The sequence below is a fragment of the Pinus tabuliformis genome, chromosome 8 (assembly GCF_031772625.1).
Source record: "Pinus tabuliformis cultivar Carrire ecotype Pingquan chromosome 8, CPIR1, whole genome shotgun sequence".
Classification (NCBI taxonomy): Eukaryota; Viridiplantae; Streptophyta; class Pinopsida; order Pinales; family Pinaceae; genus Pinus; species Pinus tabuliformis.
In genome coordinates this window covers 1,406,912,119-1,406,939,292 of record NC_142294.1, presented here as the reverse complement: position 1 = coordinate 1,406,939,292, position 27,174 = coordinate 1,406,912,119, and the positions used below count along the sequence as shown (strand labels likewise).

The 27,174-nt window shown below is 39.1% G+C and overlaps 1 protein-coding gene across 1 annotated transcript in view; it reads left to right on the top strand.

Moving 5' to 3' along the window:
• The window catches only part of BIO1 (adenosylmethionine-8-amino-7-oxononanoate transaminase), a 312,590-nt gene extending 287,463 nt beyond the window's left edge, over positions 1 to 25,127 (top strand). The window contains exons 12-14 of the mRNA XM_089373845.1: positions 24,165 to 24,299; positions 24,408 to 24,520; positions 24,723 to 25,127. Of these exons, the coding sequence (XP_089229971.1) occupies positions 24,165 to 24,299; positions 24,408 to 24,520; positions 24,723 to 24,888 (414 nt within the window). The 3' untranslated portion in view covers positions 24,889 to 25,127. The remainder of the gene's footprint in view (positions 1 to 24,164; positions 24,300 to 24,407; positions 24,521 to 24,722) is intronic.
• Positions 25,128 to 27,174: the final 2,047 nt, after the last annotated feature.

Here is a 27,174-nt window from a genome sequence, read left to right as displayed (position 1 = left end):
GACGCGGTGTCAACAGTTGATAGAGCCAAATACATAAAGGAAGAGGAGGACGCCCAATACAAAGCAAAAAGATCAAGGGGTTTCTTTGAACCAAGCTCACAAAGAACTCCTTCAGCATCCTCCCAAGGCAGTGGATATGGACATGGAGGCTCAGGGTCATCATCTTTACGCCGTAGAACCATATCAGATTTCCTTGATGAGGGGTGTAGGAATGATGTGGATTCAAAAATTTACAGGTTCCTCTATGCAAATGGGATACCATTCAATGTTCTATGCTCACCTTATTGGCACGAAATGGTTTCTGCCATAAATGATGCCCCTAAAGGATACAAGAGCCCTGGGTATGACAAGGCAAGAACAGTTGGCCTTGATCATGAAAAAGCAAAAATATCACAATCTTTGAATAAAATGACAAGTTCTTGGACTGACAATGGGGTGTCCATTGTATCTGATGGATGGACAAATGTAAAAGGCAAGCCATTGATAAGTGTTCTTGCTGTGTCCCGAAGTGGTCCCATTTTTCTAGCTGCACATGATTACTCAGACAAGTTCAAGACCGCTATCAACATTGCAGAAGCATTGCTTGAAACAATTGAGCGTATTGGCCCATACAATGTCATCCAAGTCATCACTGATAATGCTCCTAATTGTAAGGCAGCGGGAGCAATTATTGAGGATAGATACCCGAACATATTTTGGTCTGGATGTTTGGTTCACACATTGAACCTTCTGTTGCATGATATTGTCAAAAACAAAAATGAACAATACCAATGGATTGGGGATTTGTACAAGAGAGGAAAAAAAATGATAAAATTTATTACAAATCATAGCAATACCCATGGCCTTTTCCGCAGTCACTCGAGATTGGAGTTGCTGAAGATTGCGAGGACTAGATTTGGTAGCTATTACCTCACCTTCAGGCGCCTTTTGAAGGTAAGAGAGGGTTTAGCTAGCATGGTATCAAGTCCAAATTGGCAGGTGTTAAAGGAAAGGGCTACAAATGTAGCTGACATTGCAGGTTTTGAAACGGTGGAGGAGGCCGCTCTTGATGGGCAGTTTTGGACAGCTGTGAGACAGGTATTGGATTTCACCAAGCCAATTTATAACATGATTCGGTTTGCAGATACAGACAAACCAGTGATTGGCGAGGTGTATGAGCAAATGGATACCATGTTGGGGGAAATAAAAGACATTGTTAATAACAGAGATCCCGACTTGTACAATCTGATTCACGATTGTGTGTGTGAACGGTGGAAAAAGCTTAACCTTCCACTACATTGCTTGGCGTATATCCTTACGCCAAAATACTACTCAGATTCTTGGTTGGGCAAACCTGCAGCAGGGGGTGGTGTTAGGACCAAACCCCATTTAGATCGAGAGGTAACTAAAGGATATCTGGATGCATTAGAAAAGTTGGTGCCTGACAGGGAGGAATGTGCAGCTGTGCGCCTTGAAATAGGCAGATACTTCACTGGCAGTGGTTTGTATGGTAACTTCCATGCAATGGACGACAAAGATAAATTTGATTCTCTCACATGGTGGGAAACATATGGCGGCGACGGACTTTTGCGAAAATTGGCATTGAAAGTTCTTGCACAGGTTGTAAATTCTTCTTCTGCAGAGAGGTGTTGGAGCACCTACAGTTATATACATAATGTGAAAAGAAACAGGCTCAACGAAAACCGAGCAGAAAGCTTGGTTTATGTGCACTACAATTTGAGGTTGTTGAGCCATTACTGTGATCGGGCTAATGAAGATCCCACATATAAAATTTGGGACAGTCACCCTGAGGACGACAATTTAGAGGATGGCATTGTACATATGGAAGAACTAGAAGATGAGCTTCTACGGGATGAAGCTGAAGCAGCTGCAGCAGCCATGCCACCTCCACCTCCACCATCCAGTAGCAGTTCTCGGGGCCCGAGTCTTGTTCCATTGCTGTCGCCACCTCCATCGACACCCTCGCGTGGAGGCTCTAGTTCTGGTCGTCGGTCTGGGAGGGAGACTCCTAGAAGACCGCCAAGACCTACTTATACTCCTGGAGACTCTCGTGGCAAGGGCCACTTGTAGATTTACAGTTTACTTGTCTTTTTTAGTTTCTATTAGACTTGTCACTTTAGTTTTCATAACTGTTCAGTGTTGAGTTTTGAGTCCTTGACTCTTGACTCTTGACTCTTTCATATCATTATGACATTATGATATTTTTTGTAAACATTATATCACTGTGACAATGAAAATTTGAAGTTTGAAGTTGGGCCTTGGCAATTATAACTCATTGGTAATGATTGTGAATTATGAATATGATGCTTTGTGAAAGACTAAAGTTGTTTCATTTCATCTCATTATTCATGTTTCATTTTATAAATTTTTAACATTTCATATCATGTTAACAGTTAGAAGTTAGGACTTAGAAATATCTTTGATATTACTTCTTGTAATGGTTAAACTTGGCTTACAAGTACAACTTGTTACTTTGGTGATCAATGATGATAAATGTTATTGAATTGAATGTTATTTTAATTTATTATTTTACTAAGGTTGATGACGATTATAATTTCTAGATGATTGATGTGATATGGTTCAATGATCAATTTATGTTTTTTTATGTTTTTTATGTCTATTTCATCATTCTACATGTTTTTGTTGACATATATGTATCAAAAATTAAAAAATATAAAAAATATATATATTTTTAAAAAATCGCTCCGGGATTCGCTCCCAAACCGGGAGCTTCTGAAAATGGTCGCTCCCGCTCCCGCTTCCGCTTTCGCTCCCGCTCCCAAGTAACACTGCTCCAAACAATAAACCTGTGGTGCTCACAATGGGTGTGGGGGCACAATAATAACCTCATGGGTCTCCAAATGAGTCAAAGATGCCTGTATATTGTCTGCAAGGGCTCTGATGATTGTTTTGGGGGATGCCACATCATCCTACAAGTCTTAGGTCAGCTGCCAAGTGCATGGTACATCTTTGGGGCCATTTGGTCAAAGATGAACCAGGTGCATCATCTTCATCCAATGGGAGTATCTCGAGCATCTCTGACCATCCTCGGGGATCCACTGAGTGTTGTCTACTGCTGTGGAGGCCCATGGCTCTCAAAGCACACTGTTAAATTACGATATGTTCTATGCTTAGAGCAATTTACTTATCTTTCTTATTATTATCCATAGATTAGCAATCACGTGTACATAAGTAAAGTGCAGATAGAACATTAAACGATCAACAGAAAACAAGCCAAGAAAAGAGACACAAGATGTGGCAGCTAGCCAGGGACAAACCCCAATATGGGGAAACCCTTCGATCAAATCTTCTTTTATCTTCAATAATTCAACAGAGAGAAATAGTACAAAAGGCTGATTTATATCAGCAACAACAAACCCTAGATTAGCGGCATCGGCATCAGCGGCATCAACATCATCGGCATCAACGACATCGGCATCAGTATCATCGGCATCACCGGCATCGACATCATCGGCATCAGCATCATCGACATCACCGACATTAGCATCATCGACATCAATGGCATCAGTATCATCGGCATCACTGGCATCAGCATCATCGGCATCACTGGCATCAACATCATCTTCCAAACTAGAGGTCAGATCACCTCTATTCCTATGCCAAAAATTGCGGATTTCCAAGGAGAGTCAACTTCACCTACTGCGCAGTCAAGAGAGAGAGAATGCTGGTCAACACTGGTCAAAGTTCCAATCTGCAGTTTGTAAATCCTTAGAAAACTGCATCCTTCCTTCCCACGTGTGAGAGAGAGACCTATTTGCGCAGGAGAGAGAGAGACTCTTTTCTGTGCAGAAGAGAGAGAGATGGATGCGAAGTGTGTGTCCAAATGAGGAGGAGACATCCTGTATTTATATGCAAACGTTGATGATGAATAGATGTGTCTGTTGGGCTTCTGAGCCTATATAAGTTGCTGGCCGACTTTGACAATTTGTCCATAATCAAAATAAATTCATATTTCCATAAATACTTATCGGAATCGGATGATCTTTAGATCAAGGCTACACCTCTCTATGAGAGGAATCTAGATAAAATATTATCAGCCATGAATAAGGTGATCCTCATGGAGTTTGGCCCTAGTTGCCAATTCTAACACCCCCTCTCAACTAGGGAGAACTCCATCTGCAATTTGTCTGATCGTCACTATTATTCATCCATCAAATGCACTGCCCTGAACAACTTGATCCCTGCTCTGCTCTGCTTTGCTCTGCCTTGCTATGCTCTGCTCTGCCTTGCTATGCTATGCTCTATTATGCTCTACTCGAACTATGAAGAAGAAGAAGAAGAAGAAGAAGTGGTCGAGGATGTATCATACCATCCTCCACTGACCCGAAGTCAGTCTCAGAGTGTGTACCACTAGTCCCAGACCAGTGCTCTACTGACCCGAAGTCAGTGTCATAGTGGGTACCACTCCCACTGGTCCCAGACTAGTATCATTGATCCCAGATCAATGTAGGTCATCCTAGCATAGGGAGTATGGTAGATACAACAATGCGTCCATCGGTACTACTATGGTCCCTATCCTCATTTCCTTGCTCATTGATCAGATGAGAGGTACTTCCCATGAGTCCCAGACTGCATGGGTAGGATGCCTCGACAGGAGAACTAATCATCCTGTCCACAGGAGAGCGAATCATCCTGTCCCACAAGAGAGCGAATCATCTTGTCCACAGGAGAGCGAATCATCCTGTCCACAGGAGAGTGAATCATCCTGTCCCACAAGAGAGCGAATCATCTTGTCCATAGGAGAGCGAATCATCCTGTCCCACAAGAGAGTGAATCATCTTGTCCCACAAGAGAGCGAATCATCCTGTCCACAGGAGAGCGAATCATCCTGTCCAATGGATGCCACGGAGAACTAATCATCCTGGCCCACAGGAGAACGAATCATCCTGTTCCACAATCGCCATGGAGAACACATCATCCAGGCCCACAGGAGAACTAATCATCCTGTTCCATAGTCGCCACGGGGTGTCACAGGGGAAGGTTGAACCTTTTACCCTGTACAAAGTGCACCAACAGGGGATGGTGAGTCACCCTGTGGTCATATGTCGCTCCAAGAAGTACCCCGCGCCCCCCTGGAGCTCCCAGAGCTCAGTACATCATACTTGATCCTCATTAGAGGGTCTTTGAATGACACCAAGTCATTCTCAGAAAGTCAGAAATTTGACCTTTCCTAGGGGCTTTGTTAGAATGTCGGCGACCTGTCCATCTGTACTGATATGTTGGAGCCTTATTGTTCCTCGCTACACCATATCTCAAATATAGTGGTACCTGATATCGATATGCTTGGAGCGATCATGAAATACAGGATTTTCTGATAAACGAATCTCGCTCTGGTTGTCACATAGAATCATGGTGGTATCCAATGTAAATCCAAACAACTCACTGAAGAGCTTTCGCAACCAGACTGCCTCACAGGAGGCCATGCTAGCAACAATGTATTTTGTCTCGGCGGTGCTTAGAGCCACTGACTTCTGCGTCCTGCTCATCCAGGATATCGAGGCAAATCCCAAAAAGAAATAGCACCCGGATGTGCTCTTCTGATCCTCCACATTGCCTGCCCAATCAGCATCAGTATACCCAAGTAGTCTCACATTTCCGGCAGTGTATCTTAATCCATGAGTGATTGTGCCACGAAGATATCTCAACAGATTCTTGGCACCAATCCAGCGTGAGTGACGAGGCTCAACCATATATTGGCTCAAAGTGTTGACTGCAAAGCATATATCCAGACGAGAGTTCACCAAGAACATCAATGCTCCGACGAGCTGTCGATACTCAGTAGCATTTCATAAAACAGGTCCGGCAACACTACCGCTTAACTTCTTAAAGTTAAGCTCCATCGGGGTAGTTACGGGCTTGCAGTCCACCATGCCGAATCTTTCTAGTATCTTTACCACATACTTTCCTTGAGATAGGAAAATCTCCCCTAGTTTCTGCCAGACTTCGAGTCCTAGGAAATAGTGCATGAGTCCTAGATCTTTCATCTCGAATTCAGAAGCCAGCTCCCTCTTACATTTGTGAATGAGAGGGTCTGCACCTGTTAGAAAGAGGTCGTCAACATACAGCACCAGTATGAGAGGCTTGTCATCTTCAACCTTGAAGTAAAGGTTGGGATCGGCTTCACTCCTAGTGAATCCCAGCTTCATCAAGTAGTTATCGATCCTCTCATACCATGCTTGGGGTGCTTGCTTCAGCCCATAAAGGGCCTTCTTCAACCTGCACACATGAGATTTTCGATCATAAATCTCAAATCCTTCGGGTTGCTCCATGTAGACCTCTTCTTTGATCGAACCATGCAAGAACGCGGTCTTAACATCCATCTGATGTAGTTTCCATCCTTGTGAAGCCGCAAGGGCTATGATCGAGCGGATGGTGGTATATTTGGCAATAGGTGCAAATATCTTGTCATACTCTTTTTCTTTCGGTTCCCTGGTGTCATCTTCTAGAGAGCTCCTCACTGTAGGAAGATTGTTCACCTTGCTGAGAGCCATATCTTTGTCAAAAGTGACATCATGACTAATCACGACTTTCCTTTGATCGGCTACATAGATTCTATAGCCCTTAGTATTTTCACTATAGCCCTTGAAGATTCCTTCCAGATGCACCCAATTTATTCCTTTTCTCTTTCAGCACATGAAAATATACAGGGCTTCCAAAAATTCTAAAATGAGATATATCAGGTTTCTTACTGATGAACATTTCTTCAGGAGTTTAGGAACCCAATGCTTGATGGGGGCATCGATTTTGTATATATACGACGGTGTTTGCAGCTTTGGCCCATAGAAACTTCAGAAGTCTTTGATCATGAAGCATAGCACAGACAACTTCCATAATCGTATGGTTCTTCCTTTCCGCCACACCATTCTGTTCAGGAGTGTATGGTGTAGTAGTCTCCCTCTTAATGTCAGCCTCTTTACAAAAGTCATGTAACTCGTTAGATTCATATTCAGTCCCATTATCAGTCCTTAAGATCTTGATCTTCTTTTCGGTTTGATTCTCGATCGAGGCTTTGAAGTGTCGAAACCAAGAGAACACTTCAACCTTCTTTTTCAAGAAATATATCCAAGGCTTGCGAGAATAATCATCTGTAGAAGTGAGGTAATATGAATATCCTCCCAAGGAGTTCACAGGCATCATACTAGATATGTCTGAGTGAACTAACTGTAATATATCGGAGGTCTTGCTTTGGCTAGAGGGGAATGGTCCCCTTTTGAGCTTTCCTTCGGCACATCCCGGACATACACCTTCTTGCTCTACTCGGAATTCGGGCATCCCTGTCACCATTTGTCTTACATCGGGTAGAGCTTTATAATGAAGATGAGCAAACCTTCGATGCCATAGTTCGGATTGAAGAGATGTGTCACAAGACATGACACCTAGCGGACTTCCTCCGACCTGATATAATGAATCAACTCGAAACCCAAGAGTGAAGGCATCTTTAATATTGTTTTTCCATACACGTACCTTGCCATCGCTGAAAGCCACCTTGTAGCCTTTGTCTTCCATTGCCGAAATGGACACCAGGTTCTTTTTGAGATCAGGTACATATAATACATCCTGTAGGTGGATTGTATTACCTTGATTTAATTTAAGAGAGACATTGCCTACACCTTTCACGGGATATTTCATATTCCAGCCTTTCCTTGGATTTAGCCTCGGAATTGTTTCTTCTTTTAGCATGAGAAGAAAAGGCAACAGGATGACCTTTAAGTGTGGGCATTTCCTGTTCTTCCATCCTTGCTTCTTCTTGAGTGCATCTTGCCATTAATTCCTCAAATCTGGGAATTACATTATTGTTGAGAAGGGTAGTCCTGAATATATACCATTCAGATGGTAATCCTCCAAGAGTTGTGAGTGCCATTTCCCTATCAGGAATTAATTCCCCAATAGATAGGAGATCGTTCTTGATCTCGGTGATCCTTAAGAAATATGCTTGCATACTCTCATCTTTGCCCTTCTTAATTTCCTTCAGCTTATTTCTAAGAAACAAAACTTGATTTGCATCATTAAATTTAAATAAACTCACCAGTCTATAGTAGATTTCCTTGGAGGTGTTTCGCTCAGAAACAGAGGCCACCAAGCGCTTGTCGATAGAGTCCCAAATGATCTTCTTTGCTTTGAATTTTCCGGATTTCCATTTGTTCCTGGCAACAACGGATGCATTTGATGGAGGCTCAACAATATTGCCTCTCACATGGCCCAACACTTCTTGATCTTCGAGAGACATCTTCCATTCGTGATAGTCAGACTTCTCACAGAGCTTGTCTTCGGTGGGGAAGAGTGTTGAGGACCCCATAGTTCTTTTTAGATAGCCTTGCCAACCTTCTCTTCGGTGATTGCTCTTGCTCTTGCTTGGGCTTTGTCTTCACCTCAACTCTGATACCATGTTAAATTACGATATGTTCTATGCTTAGAGTAGTTTACTTATCTTTCTTATTATTATCCACATATTAGCAATCACATGTGCATAAGTAAAGTGCAGATAGAACATTAAACGATCAACAGAAAACAAGCCAAGACAAGAGACACAAGATGTGGCGGCTAGCTAGGGACAAACCCCAATATGGGGAAACCCTTTGATCAAATCTTCTTTTATCTTCAATAATTTAGTAGAGAGAAATAGTACAAAACTCTGATTTATATCAGCAGCAGCAAACCCTAGATCAGCGGCATTAGTGGCATCAGCGGCATCAGCATCATCGACATCAGCGTCATCGGCATCACCGGCGTCAGCATCATCGGAATTACCGACATCGGCATCACTGTCATCAACATCATCGGCATCAGCCCTAAATTAGGGCAGTCAATATCTTCCAAACTAGAGGTCAGATCACCTCGATTCCTGTACCAAAAATTGCGGATTTCCAAGGAGAGTCAGCGTCACCTACTGCACAGTGAAGAGAGAGAGAATGCTGTTCAAAGTTCAAATCTGCAGTTTGTAAACCCTTAGAAAACTGCGTCCTTCCTTCCCATGTGTGAGAGAGAGACCTATCTGCGCAGGAGAGAGAGAGAGACTCTTTTCTGTGCAGAAGAGAGAGAGAGATGGATGAGAAGTGTGTGTCCAAATGAGGAGGAGACATCTTGTATTTATATGCAAACGTTGATGATGAATAGATGTGTCCATTGGGCTTTTGAGCCTACATAAGTTGCTGGCCGACTTTGACAATTTGTCCATAATCAGAGTAAATTCATATCTCTATAAATACTTATTGGAATCAGATGATCTTTAGATCAATCCTACACCTCTCGACGAGAGGAATCTAGATAAAATATTATCAGCCATGAATAAGGTGATCCTCTTGGAGTTTGGCCCTAGTTGCCAATTTAGCCCTTTGGAGCATTAAGACCCCGTATAGGGAGACCAAACCCAAGATGGAGACCATTTGCAATCCTGCATAAGATCCAATGCATCCACTAGCCTTCCAGTACAACAAGTCATTAGATAAATCGAGTAAATAAGCTTACCAATCATGGACCACAAGTGGGGGCTTCATAATGGTCTGTGCTTCCATAATGGGCTTCGGGATGTGACAAAGTCTCCTAAACCCCGAATGGGGTTAACTAAGAATCCTATTAGGTGGTTTCTACTTCTAAATGTGGTGGCATGTGATAGATAGATGAATGAAGTAGGGGATGAGAAGGGGTAGCCTTGGGCCACATGTTGGGGTACAAGGGTAGCTAATAAAAGGGAAGCCCATACTTGGGTTTATAATATATAGGAGGGAGCAATCCTGGTACATGAGGTGCCTCGTCCTTGATTTTTCCACCCTTATTTATATGCGTTTTGCCTTTTTATGATTTTCTTTGATTAACTGCTTGGGGCTCAAGGGGTAAGAGCATGATGCATAAGATATAGCCATGAATATCCCCTTTTAAGGTAGGGCGATTCATTGCCCACCACTGGTTGGGACAATCATGGGTTCCTATATGATGAAGGAGGCTCATAGAACCTGTAGGAACGAGGGTGATGGCCATGACGATGGGGTAGAGCTCATGTATTAGCTTTTTCCCACGTGCTAAATGTGTTTGTCTCGACCATCATTTTGCATTTTGTGGTACATTTTTCTGTTGAATGTGGCCAAATATGCTTTATCTTTCTTTTTAGTTGCATCAGCCTCTGGGGCATCATTCCAGGCTTGACCCAAGGTGAGGGCAAGGGGAAGGGGCAAGCTAACCCTATGTGGGTTCAGTGGAGGAATGTGGGGCAAGGTGGGAGAAATGATGAATGGGTAATAATGAGTTGAAAGGGGGTAATATAAGCGGATAAGGGAGTGAGACCACGTAACCAAAATCGGGGTTTCCCATGAAATACCATCCCTAAAGCCAAATGGTCAGTAAAAGAGATCCCATGGGACTAGAATCCAAGGTAAATATCAAAAAGGGGTCTAGGGGACAAGGCATACATTTATGTTTGGGAGGCCCACCTTCAAACCTATGATCATGGAAGATGGGCGAGGGACCACATGGTTGGCTCAAGTGGCGGAGAAACTAAACAATGACCTAGATGTTGGCTGCAAGGGGCTACTCGCTGTCGGCTGAGGACCATCTTGGAGAAAAAATATTTCTCCTAGGGATATCACCCACAAAATGGTGGGTAATAGGCTCATTCAATGATCACTCATAATTAAGAGAAAGGGTTTTGATTGATGAAATACAAAGTGCAAACCTTCAAGAAATCCCCAAGTCAAAGGAGCTTCAAGGGTTGCCTCTTGGTGTGATAGCTAGGGCATCAATTTATTTGAAATTCCAATATCGGAATTTTTTCAAAACTGGAGGATGCCTAGAGGAGACATAAATGAATAAACTTGTTCGGACGAAATCCTTCAATTCCTTCTCCCTAAAATTTTGCTCCAAGCCCTAGAAAATCTCCTTATCCTTGGGGGATGAAGAAAAGAGGAAGAAAAGAGGTGAAAGAATGATATTTCATTAAGTTAATGTGATCACCAAGGATCTAGGACCAATGCCTAGTCTATTGGGAGAATGGATTCAAGAATGAGATTGATTTAGGGTTTTGTTTTATTAAGGAGCCTATTAGCAGTTTCACATGCCCTAACGAAGCAGCTACCTAGTTACAAGAAGGATTTATACTGCAACTTGTCAAATAATGGAGTTTTAGGGTTAGGTTTTCAAAGAGATCCCCTAGGAACATTCGTTTTTTCTTGCCCAATGCATAACGCATGCAATAGATCAAGACTACCAAAGTGATTCAAAATTTTCTGCATAATTTAGAGCACTAGCAGTATCATGATGTAGTATTCCATACATTAAACATATAATGAAAATTTCGCATAAAGGAGAAACTTACATGGTAGAAAAGGTATATCCATCCATCACATTTGCAAGAGAGAAGCTCTAAAATAGAATAACATTAACCCAGACATTAAAATGCATTAAAGAATCTACAATTCATCCTTCAATAACTATAGTGAAATTCCAGAGGAAACAATGATCCAAATCCAGGTGATGGTGAGTTACAAATGGGGCCTCACTTGTATCTATACGAGCCTCTAATAGTTCAATGGGTCTAATTAGTCTAACAAACCCCTAAAAGTGTCTCTAATGTGCAAAATAACATCCTAATTGGCGACAAACCCACCAAATAGCTCCATAACATGAAAAGTAAGTCTCTCAGGAGGGATGAAATGATAATATAATAGCTAGGAGGGTCGTTGGAAGGCCTAGTGAAGTCCAACATTTGCCAAAATGGATGGAAGGGTTCCAAAAATAATGATGAAGGGGGTGGCCCCTTAATCTCCAAGCAAATGACTTCTGGTGTTCTCAAGTGGATGTGGGGGCACAAAAACATCCTCATGGGTCTGCAAGTGGATCGAACAAGCCTGTATCCCATTTGTAAGGGCTGAAACAATGATGCAATCCCTCCCTTTGTCTCCCATGGTGAGACACATCCTCATCTGGGCCTTGGAACAATTGCCAAGTGTGTGGTGCAAGTGTGTAGCCGACTGGGCGAAGTGGTCTAGGTACATCAACATCGTCAAATAAATGGAACACGAGCGAGCATTGCGTGGAGCTGAAGGATCCCATGATGTAGCTATTTGCTCTCCGATATAGTGGAGGCCCATGGCTCTCTACGCTCACCTAAAAAATGCCCATATGACCCTCTGGAGGGCTTGGACCCCATATAAGGAGACCAAACCCCAAGATGACCCACCTACAATCCTGTATAAGATCCAATGTGTCTCCTGTTGAAAAGTGTAACTAGGTTTGGTCTTCATAATGACATGTATAATTGCGATTTTATGTAATTGATGCAAAGAAGAAAAATAAAATTATTTATGTAATGCTTGTCTCATGGGTTTCATGAGCAAGGAATTTTATTTTAGTTAAGGTTCCCATTGTGAGCCTTTAAGGTTGGTCATCAAGTCATAGAGTCTAGGGAGTCATTGTCATGTATTGAAGACATGTTACACATTGTAAAAGGTTATCTTGATTATGTAAATTACCCTCCAAGACCTTGTCACAAACTCACCTTCAAGTTGGCCTAAGGAGGATTCTAGAAAGGACATGTTGGCCTATAACTCAGTCAAGTCGGCTTATATCTCATGGGAAAACCACCATAAATAGGCAACTGGGCCTCCATTTGGAAGACAAAATTTTGATCAAGGTCTGATGAATGAAGACGTTCGAAAATCTCACAGTAGGAGCCTCCATCCAAGCAAAGTAGAAGGGACTAGAAGCTGAGTCAATTTTGGATTTGTTTTAGGGCTATTTACTATCACACATGCAAAGAGGAGAGGCATCATCTGCTGTAGGAGAAGCCGAGAATATTGTAGTCATCTCAGGTAACCAAATTAGGGGAGAAGACAAGTCAAGAAGGAAGCCGAGTTGAAGAAAAGGGAGTCTACATCTAAAGCGAAGGAAACAAGGGCACAAACTAGGAGGTGACACTTCCCACGTGTTGCAACTAGGGCTTTTGAAAGAGGCCGAGAATTGCAGGAGGCCGAAATCTGAAGAGTAGTCGAGAAGGAAAGGAAAGTCAGTTGTTTGACCATCGTTGACTCAAGGAAGGAAAGGTCAAGCTAAGAAGCCTTGTGACTTGGTCTTGGAGAGGTGAATAGGTCCGGGTCTTGGTCTTGATATTTGTCAATTGAAGTCTTTATGAGCATTGAGAAGAAGTGGGGCTAGGAACATTGCTACCATGTCCACTTGAAGATCCACCTATTGGTGACTCCGCATCAAACGAATTCATATGAGACATGGCATTCAATGTCATATCCAAGTCAAGCAACTCTGGTTCCATGTCCCATAATTTGGTGGGCCCAAATTTGTATTCATCTCTCTTGTGTGACAGAAGGTGAAGGTTTGAATGAACATACATTAGTTCCTCAGCCTTCTTAGAGCCCAATCTGTTACGCCTCATTGAATGGATGAAGCCGTATGTAGTCCAGTTCCTTTCTGCTGAAGAGCAACTAGCAACCTGTGACAAGATCGTGATGGGCAATTTTTGGATATGTGGAAGTGCCCCACCATAGAAGTTCCACCACTCAATTGGACTTAATCTGGTCTTGTCCTGCATACACTCAATATCAAAACCCCAACCCTCTGATCCCACAAAATGAGAAAACTGTGCACGAATCTGAAGCCCAATTTCGGGATCTACAAAAAGATTTCTAAAAGCATTTTTAAATCCTTCTGCGACTTCTGGGTCTTTGTTTGGTGCGGTTCTTTCTGGATCACATAGCAACTCTGCAACATAATATTTTGGATTCACTGCATAGGCTAAAAGGTGCAATGGGGTGGTCATCTTGTTCCACCTTTTGGTTAATATATCTTTTACTTCTCTGCAAAGAATTCATCTGGGTCATTCTCCTTGGCATTTATAACCAACCTTATCTTCTCTATCATGGAATCAATGCCCTCATACACCTCTCCCAAATTAGGCATATCTGTGTCAAACATATGGAGCAAATCCACAATTGGCTTAGTAAATGCCAAGAGGTACTCCACCCTATCCCACCATTCATCATCAACAACCAACCGTTTCATTGCTTGTGCTCTATCAGATTGGGATTGCCTCCATTGATTCCAAAGAGAACTGCATACCATTGATTGTAATGCATCTTTCACCTGCATAAGCCTTGTTAAGACTATGATGTGAGAAGCAAATCGAGTCTTGACAACCTGCAAGTGTCAAATTGCCAATGTTTCAAATTTCAACAAATTAAAAATCATAATTTGATTGAATAACTATTATGATTCACGAATCATGACATTTGAGAATCCAATTTAGATATTTGAATTTAGAGTCAGAAATTAGAATTTATGAAATATTTAATAAACTTTAAAGTATAGGTACCTTAAGGAGCTCCAACTTAGCAAATTCCATGTAGATGCCTTGGGACATGTGGTGGTTTGTGACAAAGGCTTGAATTTCTTTTGCCTCTTCAATAATAACTTGAATCCACTCAATTTGCCTCCCCATCTTGCTCAACATGAGGTTCAATGAATGTACAGCACAAGGAGTCCAAAAGATGTGTTGATATTTGCCTTCAATAATTAGGCTCACTGCTCTACACACCGTTGCATTATCAGTTATTACCTGGACAACATTTTTAGACCCCACCAATTCAATTGCTTCAATCAAGATGTTAGCAATGAATTGAGAATCTTTCATTTGCCCCTCACAATCCACTACTTTCAAAAACATTGTCCCATGTGGGCTCTGAGTAATCACATTGATCAAAGGCATATTTTTTTGATCTTTCCATTCATCAGAAATGATGGACACCCCTGAAATGAGCCATGAATCATGAATGGGGCCTAATTTAGCCTCCAAATCTAACTTTTGAGCACTCAACAATGTGGTGCGTACCTTTTCATATCCAGGGCTCTTGTACCGTCTTGGGGCTTCATTCACTGTTTTTACCATCTTTGCCCAGTAAGGAGATCACACAAGGTTAAAGGGAAGACCATTTGCATAAATGCATTGGGCTACAACTGCATCTGCTATCTCTCGAGCATCATTATTAAAACTCTTTTCAAGCGGTCCCAAATTTGACCGCTTTGAACAAACAATTCCATGAGAATGAAGCGGAGGCTTTGATGAAGATGCTCCCAACCTTGTTGGGTGTTTTAAATGGGAGGCATGATTTACCTCATTTGCTTTAGCATCTGCCTCGCCTTGTTCTCTCTGATATTTTGCAAATTTTTCCTTGCTTAAACCATTTCCATCTGTCCCATTCTCTTTAGGTGGGTCACTACATATTCGAACCCCATTGCCTCTTAACCCAAGCAAATGTGCTTTAACCTGTGTGTATGATCCCTTATACTCCTTTTTACACTCACTGCAAACCCATGCCAATGATCCACCTCCTTGGATCTTCCCAACAGTAATTACAGATTTCCAAAGTGGTGACTTTGGATCAACTTTAGGGGTTGATTCAATTTCATGTGCCACTTCCTTTGCCTCATGAATGGATGAACTTGAAGTTGCCATGAATGATGATGATGATGATGATGATGTAAATGAAACTGAAAAAGAAAATTGACAATATCATTATATCATATATGTATTTCAAAAGTTCAAAACAAGTTATAATTTAGTTTTTCAACTGTTCTTATGGGTACTGTCCATATGATGAGGTGGCCTTATGACTAGTTATGGAAAGGCAAGCAGGTAGAAGCTATTTAGTATTAAGTTTTAACACATTTTAAAAGTTAAAGAGCTTTGTTTTCTTTAATGCTACATTTTTTATGCCTTTGGCTGAAATAATAAATATCTAGAGATTGTTAATGATATTTCATACTGCACAGAAAATGCACAATAATAATGAGAGACTGGAGCAAACATACTAGACGTGGCCATGTTCATCACTTTGAGTTTTCAGAGGCACCCTTTTTAATAAAACTCATACAACAGTTAATTCTTTCTTCTACGATAAAACAGTAAACTTAAAACAATTAGTTCACTGTGATAGAACCTAACCAGTTTGCCGTTGATGGAACCCAAGTTACAAGTACATAGGCTCAACTTACAAGGAATTACATTTGGTATTTGAGCTCTATCAAGGTTGCATCCTTTGAGGTAATGGTATAGGGGTTGTGCCCAAGTATGAATTGAGAATTGCTTCATTCTTTATGTTGCATGGACTCAGTCACGTGCTTGAGGCATACGTAGGGATGCTTGGAGCCTAAGTCACCTGACACGGGGATTCGGGGTTCATAGGATACGGGGATTTGAGTGTCGGATTTAGACATGTTGACCCCTCGGAACATGACACGTAGGATTCGTTATATATATATATATATATATTAAAAATTAGATATTTCTTACACAAATTCTCATTAATGATACAAATTCATTGATTTCAAACATAGATCTTCATCTAGATGTTAGTTTTACTGTTTACAAAGTAAGTTAGTAACATTATAGCATGCATAGTACATACAAAATTCAAATATCTGCATAAACCCTCACAAACCTCATAAACCCTCACAAACCTCATAAACCCTCCCAAACCTCATAAACCCTCATAAACCCTCACAAACCTCATAAACCCTCACAAACCTCATAAACCTTCACTCATAAACCCTCACAAACCTCATAAACCCTCATAAACCTCATAAACCCTCCCTCATAAACCTCATAAACCCTCACTTTTTTGGGATTCGAATCCCAAAATCGGGACACGACCGGGATTCGATGGTGTCCTGTTAGGACACGTGGTGTCCCATTTTAGGATTCGAATTCCCATCGAATTGTGTCGGATTCGTGGGATTCAGACACATGGCCTGTTTTGGACGAATCCGATTTCATAGCTTGGAGCTATCTCCTTTGCCCATCCAACCTATAGATTGACTGACAAGGTTGCATTTCAGGATTCATTTGATGTTTTTTACAATATTCTTCCATTTATTGTGACATACTATCCAATCATTTGAGATCTACAATGTAGATTGCAGCTTGGGTTTTGACAGCAATTAGGATGATGTCAAGAGTAAGCCTATTTACCACTGGATAACGACACTTATATGCACAAATTTTGACTGCAAATTTTGACGACACTTCAGTGTAGAAAAGTGACTAACCTCTCGGCGTCAGGCGATGAACAACTGTAAAATAGTCCCAAACCCAAACCACTTGTCTCGACTCTTAGCGGCTTCCACGATAATTCTTCATGTTAATGGTAGCAACAGGCAGCAAGCTGCAACTCTCCGTGATCAGCGACAAGTCTCGACTCTCAACTGGCAAATGCAACTGTCCACTCGGCGACAAATCCAATAGTATTAGGTACAACTCTCGGCGGCAAATGGCAACTCTTCCTCTTGGCTGCAAATGGCAACTCTTCTTCTCGACGGCAAATGGCAACTCTCGGTAGCTTCCAATTTGCAAATGAAATGATAAACGATAATGTTGTTAAGTTTTAGGTTTAGTAATGCTGTTAAGTTTTAGGTTGTGTAGTTTTTAGTTGAAACAAAAAACCGATTCAACTGTTCCTGATGGGTAGATGCGACCATTCTGCTGAAAACATTTTTTTTTCAGCAAAAACATTTCACGATTTATAAATATGTTTTAAATTTTTTTAAATACGTTTCAAAATGTCCTAAAACATTTCCTTTTTTTTTTTAAATGGCGAGTTTTTTCTGCAAAAACACCTTGAAAACGGGTGTGGAAAAAAACTTCTCGTTTCCAAAAAAAAGAAGGCAAAAAACCGTTTTTCTGGCGTTTCGTTCGCGGATCCGGATCTGAAACGGAAAAACAATGTTTTGGGGTTGGAGGTAGCCATTTCCGACAACTTAGCTTCTAACCCTTGATCAAGTATATCTTTGACCAACCAAGATCCTTCTTGAGTGTATGACTGTTCTGCTATTTTGTTGCCCTAGTTTCTCGCACGTGTGGAGAGTACCCTTAGTGTACTAGGGTCTTTCTTCCTTCGCGAGAGAGAGGGGCTCCTTCGCTTGTCTTGAGAGACCTTGTGAGTCTAGTGTCAAACCCAAACAACACAAAACTATGGACTATTTGTCCCTAATATCATACCCGCAGATCTCTCCTCCTCTTCCTCGCACGTGTGACTGTGTTTAGCCCTAGAAACAATCCTTTACCTTTGCTGTCCCTTCTTCTTTCTTCACTGCACCTTGTAGACCCTTTACCTCGACTTCCTTCGTTCCTCCTTGTCTTCTTTTCCTTGCGGATTTCAGAGCTTGAGTAGTGCATTGTATTTGGAGTGGACAACCTCTATAAATAGAGGATTGTCCCTCCATTTAGGCCAACTTGATTGACTGCTTGTAGGCCGACTTGTCCTCTTAATTGTAGGCCGACTTTGAGGGCAGTTTGGTGGCTGATTTGTTGAGCAGACTTCAGATAGTTTCCATGGTGGTGTAGCATGCTTGAAGGAGCTTCTTGAAGGTGCCATTGCATAGGAGTAGACTTGACTTTGCTTGGAGGTTTTCCCTTTGACTTTAGTATATATTTATACATGGTGTAACATGCCTTTAAGGCCTTCAATATTTTCTCTTGACTATTTGACTCACCTATAGCACTTTGACATGTGCTAGACCTACTTCAATGAGAAAGACACTCATTGTCATATATTATAAAAATAATATTTCTTTTCTTGAATAAGTACAAATATCACAAGTACATTTATGAACACCGAACCTAGTTACACTTCCTTCAACACTAACAACATAGCTTTTGTTGTCTCCCAATTCCACTGCATGGGAATATGGTTCCTTTGATAGAGTTTGTAGTTGTTTACTTTCCCCTGTCATATGCCTTGATGCTCCAATGTCAATGATCCATGCATTATCATCATTAACTGATCCTGTAAGTGCAACTAAGAACCCTTGACTTTTGACCTTGTTAAATAAGTAGTAGACAATCTTCTTGATCCATCTTCGTGTAGAAGTGAATCCCATTCTTTTCATAGAGGGAGTAATCATTTCCTTCAAGCCAACGAAGTGATCTTCAATCTTCTTTGACCTTAGCTTCGATACCATATTGAGAAATCAATGCTAGTAGGATTAGGGTTATATTTCTCTTTCTTGATAATTACTTGTGAATTATGTTGGCTTCTTTTACTTATTTGTTATGGTATCTTTCATGAAGCAATTATCAAACTATGTGTGCATGAAGATCACAAAAACACAAGACAAGATGTAGGCACTTTTCCAGGGAAAAAACCCTATCTAGGGGAAAACCCAGCCAAAATATCTTCCTTCAATAGTTTTCCTTGATACTCTTCAACCTAGACAAAGACCTCCTCCACACTAAGACAACCTCTCCTTCGATCCAACCTTCGACCTAGCAACAACAACACTTCGATCCCAGCAACTTCGACTTGGAAGCTTCCGGCATTAGCAACAACTTTGACCTTGACTAGGAAACTTCGATCTCCTAAACTAGCCCACATGAGAGAGAGAGAGAGACACCAAAACTTTGATTTTGTTCTTCACTTCCTCCTTGACCAAACTCGCACTCCTTTTAGCTTCTTGATGTCGAATTGCCTTCCTTGAGGCTGACTTGGTGTGGAGGTTACATAATTCAGTTTTGACTCAAAAATAATTCCTTTTTCATCGTTCGAAAGCCCAAGAAGTGTCATAAAATATTCAATGGCTCTAATTACTCTTTATTAATCCTAGAAGTCCACAATTGGGACTTTGACCAATGAAAGAATGACCCAAGCATGAAACCCATGCGTTAATAAGTCATTGTAACAACAATAAAATTTCTTTTAACAAATACATTTTATGAAGATCGAACCTAGTTACATTTTTCAACAAGGGGGAGATAGATAGATATGGAGAGAAAGTGTGTATGTTTGGGGGGGTGATATAAAGAGAGGGAATAGGAATGAGACACACAGATAAAAATATAGATATTATATAATATTATATAACAAACCTAGATCCATCTTAACCTTAGATCTATCGAGCGCTGAGAGGGATCAAATATCTCGAGCTGCAAACCTTTTCTCAAGTTTTGCACTCAAAAAAGAGGTTTTCACCTCGAGATATTTGATCTCTCTCGGTGCTTGACAGATCCGGGGTTAAGATGGATCTAGGCTGGTGTATATTTTCATCATTTATGTATGTATAACAAGCATGTTCTTCATGCTCAAAAGAAAATTACATTATTTGTATTTGTCAAAGAAAGTTAGAAGGCTTGTTCTTCAAAACCTTTTGAAATAGAAAATTTGAATTTGTATTGTGTCATGGCTCCACAAGATGATCAAGTTGGCCCCTTCTGTTCAAGTCGGCTCTACCCCAAGAGGCACCTATTCGGACCCATTCAAGTGTGTATAAATAGGTCATTTGACCTCCATCCAAAGGGAAATTTGGATCATATACATCAAGCACATTTTCTGCTCCTCTAAGAAAAGAAAGGATGGTCAAGTCAAGGAGTCGTCTGAAATCAGAGCAGAAAAACAAATCTCGCACGTGTGGATCTTTCCCTTTTGTAGCTTGCACACGTGATTGTTCTGGGCTGAGTTCTTTTGTGTATCTTTCTGTGGTCAATTCCAAACTTCTGTGTGAAGATAGGCTGAATTGCAAACCTTGTTGCAAACCTTTGACCGAGTTTTGTGGAGGGTTGAGTTGGCTTCTTGGTGGATTGCTGAAGTTGTCATTTTGCTGGTCAGTTTGTCTATGATCTTGATTTTGATGTTTCTCTTGTTGAATTGATTTTACAAGGAAAGGATTGTTGAGTTTTTCCCTATGTGGGTTTTCCCAGGGTAAACTCTTATGTTCTTGTGTGACTGTCTCTTTATGATCCTCTAGCATTTTGTTTTACTGTTGATATTCCTCTATGTAATTGTTTTATGATGGATCATGGAAAATATCACAAGAAAAAATTAACTTAATTGAAATCATAAGAAGTAATTATCAGTTTAGAGGAGGCCATAAAAATATATTATCACAATTTCCTTACCATGGCTTACATCTTATAACTACTTTCTTTACCATTGCTTTGATACCATGTTAAGGATTGAGCACAAACGAGACACAATAAGGAATTGGTGGAAAAGACCAATACTTGTGTAAATTGCAGATTTGATTTTAAGTTATTTATGTTCTTTAGGGTTTGTAATTTCCAGCTCTATATGTCTTGTTGATTTGACATAAGTTAAGGGCAATTATGTTAAATAATTTAACATTGTAATTGAAGAAGATAAATGTTGGTGGACAATTGTTTTTATATCTACTTTATGCACGAGTTTATAAGCCAAAATATGAATTAAAGAGATGAAACATTAGGGGAATTTTGAGGTCTAAAATGAGACTCCTAAAGAAAATAACAAAATAATAATAAATTAATAAAATAGAGTTAAATATTTTTAAAGGAAATGAAAGAAAACTACTTTTCTTTATTGTATTTTCGACTTATCTCCTTATAGGTTTACTCAAATTTCAAGTGTGGGCACTCATTGGATGCAGAATCTAATTCCACATCCAATGAGTGTCCGCAATTGAAATTTGAGTAAATCTATTAGGAGATAAGTCGAAAATACAATAAAGAAAAGTAATTTTCTTCTTTTCCTTCCAAAAATATATAATACCCCTAGGATGACATTATCATCTTGAATTCTATGGGTTCTTTTAAAGTTGATTTTGTTTAGTACATTTTTCATTTTGAGACACTGATTTTGCATCCAACGAGTGTTTATTCTTGAAATTTTAGTAAACATATAAAGGAGAGAAGTCAAAACTACAATAAAGAAAAATAACTTTCTTGAATGGCATCTTGAATCCTATTGGTTCTTTTAAAGTTGATTTGATAGTATATTTTTCATTTTGAGGCCCATTTTTAATCTGAAAATTCCCCTAATGTTAATGTACCAATCAAATATTTGAAACCGCCAACAGAAAATGTTAATAGGAGGCATTGTATCTATTGCTAGAAGTCAACAGACAACCATATCATTCCTCTATTCATAGAAGCCAATAGAATAAAGAGCAGCAGTATCAAGTCAGATTCAAAGAAGAGCTAAGGAAGAGCTGTTGTCTAGTGCATTATACAACCACCAAAGGTGATATATGTAGGGAACCCTAACCCAAGAAGTGCCTAACCAGACCCTCATGAAGAGATATATATTATAAAATGAATTGATTGAGTTTGAGAGGATTTACTATATCCGACCTTTCGTAAGAAGAGTCTTCTCAGTGTTTGGATCTGGATGCGAATGCTTCATTCGGCACATAGAAGCACCTAACTAGACTTGCACAAGAAGATATATGCAGACAAATAGCTAGAGGTGCCCCAGAAGGACAAATATTTATGAAGAGATGACTTGTAGTTCAGATTAGAGTAACATGATTTCATTTCCGCAGAATACAGATAGATTGTAGAGAGAAGGGTATGCTAATTTTAGAGGAAGATGCAGTTTGGATTGAGGAGAACAAAGGTAATTGTTTTCCAAGCAAAAGAAACATGATACATGATGTACAAAAGTCAACACAAGTAGGTAATTTTTATTGTTCTCAAATTTTTTTGTGCAATATAGTAAAGAAAGATATATATAGAATTATGAAGTTCATTAGGGGAATTTTGAGGTCTAAAATCTGTCTCTTAAGGAAAATAATAAAATAAGAGATGAATTTTTAAAGAAAAAAAATGAACTAATTTTTTAATTGTATTTTTGGCTTATCTCGTGGTAGGTTTACTCAAATGTTCAGTGTAGACACCCGTTGGATGCATAATTAAATTCCACATCCAACGAGTACTCACTCTGCATAGTTCAGAGTAAATCCATGTCGGGAAAAATAGAAAATACATGGAAAAAACATGTTGAACATATTTTTTTCATGGATTTTCAATTTTTTCCAATGTGGGTTTACTCAGAAGTACGCATAGTGGATACTTGTTGAATGTGGAATTTAATTCCGCATCCAACTGTCCACACTTGACATTTCAGTGAACATACAAGGAGTTAAGTGGAAAACACAATTAAAAAAATAGTTTTCTTTTTTTCTTTCCAAAATATTCCCCCTTGGAGACCTTGAATCCTATTGGTTCTTGTAAAGTGAATTTTGTTGGTATATTTTTTGTTTTGAAGCTTATTTTTGACCTCAAAATTCCCCTATGAAAGGAAAAATGCTCTTTGTTATTGGTTACAATTATGAAATATTTAGGGTTTTTGCGTATACACCAGCTATGTAGAACTAGAGGAAGTTAAACATATTTATTAAGAACATGCTTTGATTTTAATTGGTTTATTTGAGACACGGTATGGACTATTTACCGGTCAAGAAAGTTATGGAAACGATGAAGCCAATGAACAGAGAGGCAACAAGTGATGGTGATAAAAGCAGACTCTGAATTTTTATTTGTAGTTGAATTTTCAAGAGATTGTATAATTCGAGAAGGTTTAATTTAATATGGGTTTTTGTCCAAATGATTCGTCGGGAATTTGAGAATTGCACTGCTTGGGGAAATCGGGAAATCTGGGAATTTAGGAACTCAAAAATTTAGAGGTTTTCACCGATTCAAAAATTTGGGATTTCAGGAAGTAAGAGAACTCAGCCATGCAACCTTTATGCGGGTGATCATACTAGATGGAGAACCTGCATGATTTTGAATCATGGAGGAGTAAAGTTACTTTAGAATAACTCTTCGTTTTGTGCTTTTTGTCACCTTGTATTGTAACGTTAGAGGGGGTTTTGGCGTATCACGCTCCAATAACTCCATGACCACAGCAGAAGAAAATCATTGGTAAACATTTTCGATAGGGCTTTGAAAAGCTGCTAAGGCCGAGTACTTCATTCTAGTCAGTAAGGTCACCGTGGAAGAGCTACAAATTGCATCCATTGCCCATGTACAATCCAGATTCCATACTAGATCTAACCAACTGGAGTTTCAAACCAAAAATTCTGATACTATAATAATTATTCAAGCATTAAGATTAGGCCTATATATATATGTTCCCGTAGAAGCAAAGGCGTACTACTTCACATCCCAGTCAAACTATCTCAACTAAGAGACATTCATCAGTAAATTTATTTCAGGTTGAGCTAGCAATATTCATATGGTTAAAGCACTAAATCTGGACTCCAAACAATTGGTTTTCAGCTTTTTGCTCTTCTACATGGACACTCCTATTCATTTCAGGTTGAGCTAGCAATATTCATATTAAAGTACACTTTTTGGTTAAAGCACTAAATCTGGACTTCAAACAATTGGTTTTCAGCTTTTTGCTCTTCTACATGGACACTCCTATTCTGGGTATGCAGTTGGATGTGCAGCAGCTGTCAAAGCAATGCAATGGTTTAAAGATCCACAACTGAATTTAAATATTAGTTCAAATGGGAACAGATTGATAGAGGTATTTTTCAATTTGATCCCTTTGAATGCTTTCTTTTGCCTGCCTTTTAAAATTTTTAGTATAAGAGATTATATATATCAAGTCAGCCTTGCTATTTCTTATTCGCAGTTATGGGATAACAAACTTGTATCAAAAATATCGGCAAAATCAGCCGTCAGTAGAATTGTAGCGTTGGGGACAGTGTGTGCAATTGAACTCAAAGCTGATAACGCCGACATTGGGTATGTTTTTTACTGTATAACTGAATTTAGGCATCCTAATTTCCTTATGCGACTGATTTCTTCATTATACTGAATGTTTCTGATAATGTGGCTGATGTTGAGTCAGAACTAGTGTTATATTGAAAAAATACTTCATGTTTCTATGTCAACGCTATTAATATTTATCTTAAATCTTAATAAGCTTTTGGGTATTAAATTGCAGTTATGGCTCATTGTTAGCAAGTTCAATTGTTCAGAAGCTTCGCAATGATGGTGTTTACATGCGGCCTCTTGGGAATGTTATATATCTCATGTGTGGACCAACTACACCAGCAACAGTTTGTTCTACAATACTGGATAAAGTGTGCCAGAGGCTTGATGAATGCTAATTTTTCAGAGAACTGTTCGGAATAAATGAAGAGTTCCTGTGTTAGTATGTATATTATCAATTTTGAAAGGAATTCATGAGCAGAGTAGTAGTCCATTTGACATTAAATTTTTCTTCTCTACCGTGATCATCGTATAGTGATAGTAATTATTCTTCCAAAGATTTAATGAAAATCATAGCAATTGTAACAATTATACGAAGGGTTAGAATATTATACAACACATGCATCAGTTAAGTTAAGTTAATGAGATGCTTGCTTCCATGCCTCGTCCTCTCCCATGGGGCTTCACTGAATGCACTTCTTACCTAGCACGTTCATGGCATATTAAACAATACTTTTAATTTGACTACATATTGGAAAATACTTCTAAAAATCACATTATTTAACCCCTTACCAATACGAACTTAATACACCTTCCTGATTTTAAAGACCCCTACATTCACTAGATATTGTAGGTATCCATTTTTCATTAGTTTTTTTATACCCTTTTATATTTTTCATTAACTTGGAGTTCCATTTTTTATATTTACCAATATAAAAACCTTTTACTTCCTATTATATGCTCAATATATTATGCCATTTTTTCTTCAATATATACCCCAAATAGAAATGCACCTGGTATGGTATTCCCCCAAATAAAATCCCATGGCCTCCTCTCCATTTACATTTAACAGGGGAAAGGATACTCATACTAAAATGATCGGACTATCAATCTTGAATTGGTACGTATGAGCTGAATAACCTATTGTTGCCTGTCTGCATGTACTCTATATTGAAGTTTTCTCAATGAGCATGAATTCATTTGTTGCCTCAAATGTTGAGAGTGCGTTTACAATCTTTATGTTTATATCTTGATGAGATAATTTTGGTTCGAAACAATCTTAAATTATTAATGGGCGACTCCATGGAGAGATGGAGGATATTATTGATTTCATGCACGAGGAAAGAACTGTAGTTGTAAACGCGATAAGCCTAAACTACTAAAGATGGAACTAAGCTTTTGTTAGACGCTATCATTCTATGGAAGGTTAAGAAACTGGACCATCAGATGTTTATAGGGAGCTATATCTCGAAGAGACTCATGAGTACAGAAGTCCATAGATAATACTGAAGGAGATCAAGGTGAGTACAGAAGAGGGAAGGACAGAATCAGGTGATAGTTGTTTGGAGGTGGCTAATCACTGGTGTACTTGACTAAAGCCTGTGTAGTGAATGACGGTTGTTTTTATTCTTTAAAAACTGGAAAGTTCATACTCGATTCTCGCAGTAGTCTCATGAAGCTAGCGGCGCATCTGAGGTTTCTCATCGTACCAAATGGATTTCGAATATGTAGGTCCGCAATTAAGTTTCTAAGCATACCCTACCAACATCACAGTTCATTAGCATGGGAAATGGATCTTGGTGCCAGAACAATTTGAATCCTGCGAATAGAGCAAGCATAATAGAAAGAACATTCTCTATCAAAGGAATGGCAGGTCAATTAATAAACATTCTTTATCAAAAGGAACACTAACTCAATTAATAAACATACGGAAAACATACCTCCATATGATGGATGGAAAACCAAGATGGTCGATTTGCAGGTTGGTTATCATTCACTAAGTTTATGATACAATTAAAACTATAAAATTTAAAAGTTTATTAATAAATTTGATATGATTAAAAAATAATTCAAATGATTAAAAAAAACTATATTTTTTAAATATTTTAACATTTTAAAGTTCTTTCCATCTGTTTTTTTTTAAATTTTATAGTTTTTTTTCCTTTCCATTTTTAAATTTTTTTTTAAAATGTATATATAATTTCTTAAGATTTTATTTTTATTTTTTGATTTTGTAATATATAAATATTATTCAAAAATTTTGATGATAGATGAGTGAGTACTAAAATATTAAATAAATGTAAGGAATTGGATATATGTTATTTGATTCTTCGTGTGTAAGATTAATCTTAATCTACAAATTTCACCATTAACTAGTTTTTTTCAATACATAAATTGTATTGTTTTACTTGTGGTACATTGTAGTACATCATGGCACTTCTATTGAGACTAGCTACAAGGTAACATGTCGAATAGATAGTCTAATGGAATACATCTCTTGATTTTTATATGCAATTGGTTTTGTGGTTGATTCCCATTTTGAATAAAGATTTATTATGGGATTTTGTATGTTTTTCTGGAGGAATATGAGTTTCAAAATTACATTTTTTAAATACCAATATTGGTGTTATAACTATTAATAGATATTAGCCTCAACATTAACTTGCTGAGTAGAACCATTTGCC